Source organism: Mya arenaria, chromosome 10 (genome assembly GCF_026914265.1).
Source record: "Mya arenaria isolate MELC-2E11 chromosome 10, ASM2691426v1".
NCBI classification, from domain to species: domain Eukaryota; kingdom Metazoa; phylum Mollusca; class Bivalvia; order Myida; family Myidae; genus Mya; species Mya arenaria.
Window position 1 is genome coordinate 27412389 of NC_069131.1, and position 8968 is coordinate 27421356.

An 8968-nucleotide genomic window follows, 5' to 3' on the forward strand; every position below is an offset into this window, starting at 1 on the left:
CAACGTCGTCATCGTCATCATCATCATCAACGTCGTCGTCGTCATCATCAGCATCAGCATCGTCGTCATCATCATCATCATCATCATCATCATCATCATCATCATCATCGTCGTCGTCGTCGTCGTCGTCTTCGTCATCGTCATCATCATCACAGACATATTTGAATTTGATTCCATACAGTCTGCGCATGCCTTATGTTTAATAATTTGTTAAATTAAATATGTTACACGTTTTTGTTTGTTTTATGTTACTCAACCTTTAAATGATTTACTTAATTCATCAGTTCTTACCTTAGATAACAGCTTAATTATAAGTATATTAACTTTGTATACATTTGTAAATTGTTGAATGCTGATTTTTTGTTGATACGTTTCACAACTTTTATACTCATCCCCCATGAGTTGTTAGGTGGTTATCCAATCATTTACTTGAAGGCGCTGTTTTGATTCGTGTGTGATCTTTTTGTTGTATCTCTTGTTCAGTGTCGTTTGAGCCCTAACCTAGTGCCTCTTAATTGGGATTATATTTGAAATAATGACTGATGGGCTTATTCCATTTTTTAAATATTTTATTGCCTATGATGACATTTAGTCTTTATAAAGGTACCATTTACAATGTCTGTGACAATAGTAAATATTATATGTCACCATATGCTAAAGTCCATAAACAGTACTATTTCTGTAAGAGTAATATTTGTTAATTAAAGGTATTATTATTATTATAATTATTGTAAAACATATTCGCTGTCGATCCTTTGAAACAAATTAATTAGGCTAATAAAGGAAATAAAGCTACGCAACTCATAGAGCTGATTGGCTTAGTAATTAGCTATGAACTATAAACGCTTTAACTAAGCTATAATTATGCAGTAATATAGTCAAAACTACAGGGACAAGCCCAGTAGTCGAACATTAAAAATAAACTATGTTTAGGGGCAGAATGCAAGGGCCCAAACTGCAATGAACTAGAGACACAAAATATAAACACCACATATACAAATACAAACTAGCTTACCGATTACCACCGATTAGAACGGTATTTTTTTAACTCAGAATACGATTGTGTGGTTCTAAGCTGTACGCCGGTCAATCAGAAGAAATAAGGTTTAAAACATTTCAAGAATAACTTTACACACGCCCTCTCAAAAATGGACACCAGTACAAGTGCCTGGTTTCACACTAAAAAAGAACGCCGTTGCATAACTTAGTATAGCTTTTTTGGCCACCTGATTGGATTGTAATTATTATTTGATTTCAGCGACTCAACTTTGTGTTTCTTCATATTACCGTAGTGTTTGTGGATACTGGTCCCTTGTCCCTATAACACAACTCAATGCAAGTGTTGTTGTTTTGTTATTTTGCTGTAAACAGGTCCATTCGAACTGGTATTTCTTTTCAGTGTAGTATTTTTTGGGGGGGTACTAAATCTTATTAAATTTTGTCCGAAAACAAAACACGAATACTTATTTAATGACATGAATCCGTGTTTGAACAAGAAACAGTAATGACAATATAATTTTACAATATAAAACCAAGGTTTAATCGTTTCAATTGCTACAATTCCTATATCGGTTAAATGATGTTTTATACATTTTTGGTAGATTTGAGTGCGTTTAAATTAATTAGGTCATCATTGTAGTCGAGCTAAGGTAAATTGGTAAAATAAATGATAAAATAAATACTAGTATGGTCCACCATAAACTATGACTCTGGCTTGCCTCTTATATATAATTGAGTAACTAAGCAAAACCATTTTCTATAAACTGAAACAGTGCAAGATAGCATTTCTTATCGGGGTCAGATATGGCACCTTGATGACACCAAATACACACTTCATACCGGATAAGAAACAATGGCGAAGACAAGTTTGACTATCGTTGTACTATTCACGATCATATCGACAGGTTTTACTTATGCAGGTAATTTCTTATACATTACAAAACATAATGCTTTTAATCATCTAGATTAGTTGTGCAAATGTCAAAATAACTTGAGATGAATTAAACATATATTTTAATATGCTTTGACAATACAATGACCAAAATATAAATATGGTGATGGCGTAAAATTTATTTAAGAAATAAAGCAAAACAAATAAATGCTTTTTTTGTCAGATAATGGATAGGACTTAACACAAAATTCAAATTATATAACACATCATGTTTGACAAAGGATATTATTTGGGACATATGCTACTGTAAGAAATTAAGGTTATTCTTCAGCATAAAAACTGAAGAAAATCTTCATCATGACCTTGTTTCAACTATTGCAAGATTGCTATAAATTCAAAAGTATCACCAAGTTCTTTTTGTTTTTGTGATGATTTGTTAGTTTTTGTATGATGGCTAGATAGGTTTCAGGTTTTGGGTTGAAGTAAAAATAAAAGGAAAATTGTATGATATGAAATAACTCATTTTAGGCAGTTTATCTTTTACAGACAAAGTATTCACCTTCTGCCCAGACAACTGGCTATCCTATGAGGGTTCATGCTACTACTTCCACCACACTAAAACTTCCTTCGTTGAGGCAGAGGTATGCAAATACTATTTAAGTCGTAGATATATACTATGACGTTTGACTTAAAATATTGGACCAAACATTTGTTTGTAAATAAAACGATGTGGTGAAATTCAAAGCAAATAAAAGGCCTTGATTGGTTACTATTTAAACGGAGAGGCACCATATGGTACTATATTGAAAACATAATTAACTTATTAAAATGTTTTTTATTAACAAAGAATACCACTTGAAACAAATTATTTAGATGTATGTTATGAGTAAGTTTTTGTAGTACCCTAACCTGAAATGATTAATTCATAATTATAGTTTTCAGTATCACAAAAAAACAACCTCTAACCGCTCTTATCTCCTTTCTAAAACTAGTACAACATATCTCGTCTTACTCGTCTCAGTAATACACCAGTCAATTGTAACCACGGCCCCCCAGGTCCGGGGAATAGCGGGGACTTTGACTTTCGGTCCAGCCAACCCCGAGTAAAATCTTCGCCCTGCGGGGACGAACTGATGGTCAAATCCCCGCCAAATGCCCCCGCACCCCAGGGAGCCTAGGTAAGGCGAATTCCCCGCTATATTTTGCGCGAAGACAAAACCACCGCATTCACCCGGCACTGCGGGGCCACCTGAAAGGTAAAAACACGGCCCATTTCCCCGGCTATCCCCGGCATACCCCCGGACCTTGGGGGGGGGGGGGCGTGGTTACAATTGACTGGTGCATAACTGGGGTACATAATTGCATTTTTCATTGGGCCTGTACGAGCCCTAACAATTAAATCATGAGTATTATTCATTAACGTAACTTCATTTGTTTGGGCAAATACCACAATTTGTATTAGAATTGTTATCCATCTGTCACGATTAAAGACAATCAACCGTTATTATTTATTATTATTAACCGGTATTATGAAGACATTTTATTCCTATTTATAGGTCACCCTTTAGAGCCACGGTTAATGCGCACGATGTTTATTCTTAATGTTTAGCAAATTTGATATAATTCACCTATACTACAATATATTTCAAGTAAGAAGTATATATTTACACCTAAGGCGGGTTTTAATTATTCATTTATTCCACAATCATTTTAAATAAATAATTTGACACAATTTACACAAGTTTTAGCATTCGTTTATTTCACTTTTTTATAATTCATTCATTTTACAAGGCATAATAGCTAAATGTGACATCAAACGATCACAATAAGATTTTGGCTGCTTGGCTTGTTTCAATAATTTCCAGTGTTATATCCGCATGGTATACTTGTATGGGTTATCGTGCAACATCTGGACGTAGATCTTACAATTCAGGGCATTAAACTTTATCTCATTGTTTTAGTCTGCTGAGGTTCAGAATATGACCTCGTAATTCTACTTAACTATGTTGCTCTCTGTTTCAGCACTTGTATCAGAGGCAGGCCTTGAAGTATCACGTGACTAGGCTGATATCAAATTCAGTACCTTTGCCAGAGGCAGGCCTCGTATTTCAACGTGACTAGATTGTTTTATGTTTCAGCATTCTTGCCAAAACCTTGAGTCAAACCTTGTCCATGTTAATAATGTACAGGAAAGGGACTTTCTCAGGGACCACTTGAATCATCAGCGTATGTATAGGCAATATTCATAATTGAAAATGATCAAACCTGTGTTTTAATAGTTGATTATGTACAATGACTTTGAGAGAGCTGCATTCCCTTTTGACAGGAATTGTAACTATATGTTAAGTTGAAGATGCAATACGTATGGAATAGATTCGGAACCGTTTAATTTTCTGTTCAAAACTGTTTCTCTCCTGTCATTTTAAATAAAGTAACTGTGGGCAGAATATTTTTATCATGGATCTTTTTACTTAAGTTACTGTGTATTATTTCATAGCAGTGAGCCATTTGTGTGCTCTGTTTTTAGAAGTACATGTGACCAATAGTGTGTTTTCTACATTTTAAAGTACAAGTGCACTATTGTTGTATTCGGTTGTTTGAAGTACCTGTGGAATATTGTTGTGCTGTGTTCTTTGCAGGACAGTTGACTGTTAGTATGTACTGTTGTTTGAAGAACCTGTAGATTATTATCGGTGTGTTTTTGGTGAAGTACCACTGGATTATTATTGGTGTGATGTTGTGTTTGAAGTAATTGTGGATACTTGTTGTGATCTGTGCTATGAAGAATATGTTGACTATTGATATTTTCTGTCCTGTGCACCTATAGTGTGTTATATGCTTTGAAGTTTCTTTAGATTGATTTGTTCCGACTTTTGAAGTCGATGCCCTCTTGGTGTATTGTGTGGTATGTTGCACCTGTTGACTATTGGTTACAGGTATAATATATCGTTTGAAGAATATGTGGAATAGTAGTGATATATATGCTTTAATGTACCTGTAGACGATTGGTATGTTTTATTCCATTTTATCAAGTACCCGTTGCCTACTGGTGGATGGGCCTATCGGACGATGACATTGAAGGACAATTTAGGTGGACGGACAATCAACCGCTTACTTTTACAGGTGAAACACAATTGTAATACATTGTTGTATTAGTTCTAAATGATTATTTGGAAATGCGTTTTAAACTTAGATTTTCCTCAGATTAATTATAATCTATAGTTATGATTGTTTAAAATAACGTTTTCCATAAAATGAAATGACCGTTTGGACTGTTTTGAATTAGTATTATTGATAATATTATATTTTTTTTATTCTTAGACTGGTTCCCTGGTGAGCCAAACAACGCCAATGGCGTGGAAGACTGTGCTATGTTTGATCATAACCATAATTTCAAGTGGAACGATGTTGCATGCAATCAACAATATTTCTCTATTTGTGAATTAAAGTAAGCTGACATGCAGTTTAATAAAACGAAACAAGGTTCTTTCAAAGATTTTAAACAAAGTAATTTTGTTGTTTAAAGTATTCATTTATAAAAATCGCCCCAGGGACGCCTTGATCGTGATGGAAATAGGATGTATAGTATGTTTTAACTGGAGGCACTCTTTTTAAGGCATTTGTATTCCAAAAAACTTTGAACTTGATGTTGCACGAATCCATTTAGAACATTGTAAATGATTGAAACCAATATAGGTGGAAACAGTTGAATGCATTAATATTTCAAAAGACATATTGTACACTTTTGTGCAATATTGTATCATCTTTCTTCGACATCTTGTTGCTAAAAATTTGGGATATCATAGCATTTTTTTCTTTGTGTTTCAGAAGTGAAAGCCAAGGAGCAGGATCTCTTGTTGGCTAAGAAGAAGGAAACCTTGCACAAACACAATGTCAATTGAATGGCAAAATCAAATGTATTCATATAATTATACATAATGTTTTTGTCAGATAATTTGGTGCCCAAGTTAAAAAATATATAAACATAAATCTAAAGTTTTGGTACTTTGCTTTATTTTGATGTTGTAGTGTCTCAATTGCGTGAGTTACAACAGCAGATGTTTATAAATAAATAGAAACTATGTAAAATACATCTATTATAAGGTATTTGTCATACAATTCTTATAATACAACATACAACACAGGAACAATCTTAGCTGCATACACATAAATACGATACTCTTTTCAAGACAAAGTACACTTCGAAACCCGTTGGCTCGATAACGCTTGGCTCGATTTTCTTGTTGGCTCGAACTTGATGTAATGGACTGAATTTAGTTTAGTCTATATTAACATTCCCGCTTGGCTCGATATTCACGAGGCTCGGAGTATTTCGGCCGGTCGCTGTGTTATGGAGTCAACGGTTTTCGACTGAAAAAGACCAAAATAAATCGATTAATGCATAATACATTAAAATTTTATTATAAAGTGTTTGCCTACAGATTATTTTTAGTTCGAGATAAACAATTGAATCCTTAGATACTATCATTACTTACTGCATATAAACTATTATTTTAAATGAACTCGCTTATGGTTTGTAATATGAAAATAAACGAAAAATAAAATATTACGGAATAAAGTGTGGCAAATCATTGGGAGTTTCAAAACTAAGGTATGACAACTGGAACCTTTCAACAAATGTTGATATTCGCTCAGATATTTTCCTTGCAGACAAAAACTTTGAATACCGTTAGTAACGCAAATCAGCAAATGATTCAAGCGTGATCGGTTGATAGAAATTATCATGTGGTGTTTCCAATGTATACGATAAAGGTTAAAATATCCATTCGCTATTGTTAAGGAGGACCCTGATGCATCAAAAGCAAAGATCGTGAACATAATGAAAAATGGCATGGAAATCACAGAAGCCGAAACAATTGAAATAGTGAAAGCAGAGAGAATGGGAAGGTATAGACAAGACAATACACGGCCGGTGATTATTACGTACAAGAACTACTATGATAGGGAAAAGGTTAGATTCGCGGCCAGGAAACTTGCAAACAAACCTATTGGGGTGAGCCAACACTTCCCGAAAGATATTGCTGATAAGCGGAAAGCGCTGGGGCCCGCTCTTCGAAAGGCAAAGGCCGAGGGGAAGAAGGTTATGCTTAAAGTGGACAAGCTGTTTATAAACGGAAATGAATTTGACTGTATAGTATGGTTGAAAATGGACAAAGTATTTTTTGGTAACAATGAAGATTGGTATTTGGGATTCACATATATTGCACCAGAAAGTTCTCCTATACACGCATTCTATGATCGGGATATATTTGAGACGCTAGAGCAAGATATTGCACAGTTCTGTAGACAGGGACGTACGGTGATGTTTGGTGACATGAACAGTAGGGTTGGGCGAAAGATTGATTTCATTGAAAATGAGGAATTTAACGGCTTAGAATTCAGTGAACAGCTAAATGAAAAGCCACCGCGGCGGGCGTCAGCAGATCAAGGGAGTAACCGTTACGGTGAACAATTGGTACAGTTATGTAAAGCGGTCAATGTGTGCATTATGAATGGAAGATCAGGGACCCAGGGTGATAACGGGAAAATCACGTGCATAACGCATAACGGTGAAAGCGAAATAGACCTGCTTTTGACAAAATACAGTAACTTTGAATTCATATCAGACTTTAAAGTCAATGAATTTAATGAATTCTCAAACCATGCGCCACTGACATTTATAATTAAAGATCGCATAATGATGATCGACAGTTGAAAACGAAAGTTATTTATAAGTGGGATGAAGAGTACAGAGATAGTTTCCGTCGCGATATACAAGTGAGTTAAACAAAGTAAATGCCTTAATAAATGACGATAACAAGAGTATTGATGAAAAAGTAAACGGTCTGAGTGAAATAATCACATCAAAAGCGAACGGGTACTTTCGACGTAGCATTTCATACACTGCGCACAGATTTACTGACTATGAAAAGCAACACAAAACATGGTTTGACGCAGAATGCCGAAGAAAACAATCGTTGTATAAGCAGTCTTTACAGACTTTTCTATGTCGCAGAAATGACGAGTGTAAACGTCAATTCCTACAACACAAACGTGACAACAAATTCCATGTCAGAATGGTTAAACGGCTATTTAACAGGAATAGAGCTAGGTTGATGAATGAAATGCGTTACAAAAAACCACGTGAGTTCTGGAAAATATTTAAAGGCCCGCGCAATGCTAAAACAGATACGGATACATTAAAAAGTGAGGACATCTTTAAACACTTTGAACAACTCTCGCAGGGAATGTCGAACGATGAACCGGATGTAGCTGAATTTGTGGGTGGATTTAACGTATGGGAACGAATCGACCAACCATCATATGTAGAACTCGACTATCGAATTACACTCGAAGAAGTCTGGAAAGCGTGTAGTAAACTATAAACGCAACAAAGCAGCTGGTATAGATAATTTGATAAACGAGTATTTTTTAGAGACAATCGACATTATGGTGCATCCATTCGCAGAACTCTTTTAACCAGATTTTTGACACCGGTGTGTACCCAAAAAATTGGTCAATCGGAGTTATTATTCCACTATTAAAGAAACAACCTGCTGACGATCCCAACAATTACAGGGGGATAACTCTGATAAGTTGTCTTGCGAAGTTATTCACTACTGTTATAAACGAGCGTTTAAAAAAAATGGGCAGATGCAAATGATAAACTTTCAGATGCCCAGTTTGGATTTAAGCAAAAGCACGGAACATCTGATGCTGTTTTTGTTTTACATGCCTTAATAGAAAGATGTCTTACTGACAAGAAACCGTTATATGCTGCGTTTGTGGACTTTCGAAAAGCATACGATTCTGTCTCTAGAGTATCTTTGTGGTACAAGTTAATTAAAGCAGGAGTCGACGGCAAGATGTTTGCAATATTGCGGGATATGTATAATGACATTAAATTATTTGTTAAATACTGTGAAAATGTCTCCGAGCTTTTCGCAAATAACATAGGCTTATTTCAAGGGGAGATAACTTCCTGCATAATGTTTTCTATTTTCTTGAATGACTTGGAACACTCACTTCAAGATAACGTGTTTTCTGGATTATCAGTAGACGAAATAAACATTTTCC

At 35.1% G+C, this 8968-nt stretch overlaps 1 protein-coding gene across 4 annotated transcripts in view; it reads left to right on the top strand.

Annotated features, from left to right (window-relative positions):
• Window positions 1-6477, top strand: part of LOC128205513 (perlucin-like) — an 8179-nt gene extending 1702 nt beyond the window's left edge. For 2 of the 4 annotated variants that reach the window (XM_052907223.1, XM_052907221.1), the window contains exons 2-7: window positions 1802-1919; window positions 2438-2532; window positions 4030-4117; window positions 4925-5014; window positions 5213-5339; window positions 5720-6477. In XM_052907223.1, the coding sequence (XP_052763183.1) occupies window positions 1853-1919; window positions 2438-2532; window positions 4030-4117; window positions 4925-5014; window positions 5213-5339; window positions 5720-5756 (504 nt within the window). In that variant the 5' untranslated portion in view covers window positions 1802-1852 and the 3' untranslated portion in view covers window positions 5757-6477. Of the gene's footprint in view, window positions 1-1687; window positions 1920-2437; window positions 2533-4029; window positions 4118-4924; window positions 5015-5212; window positions 5340-5719 lie in introns of those variants that run through there. The other 2 variants (XM_052907224.1, XM_052907220.1) reach the window with 2 other exon arrangements.
• Window positions 6478-8968: the final 2491 nt, after the last annotated feature.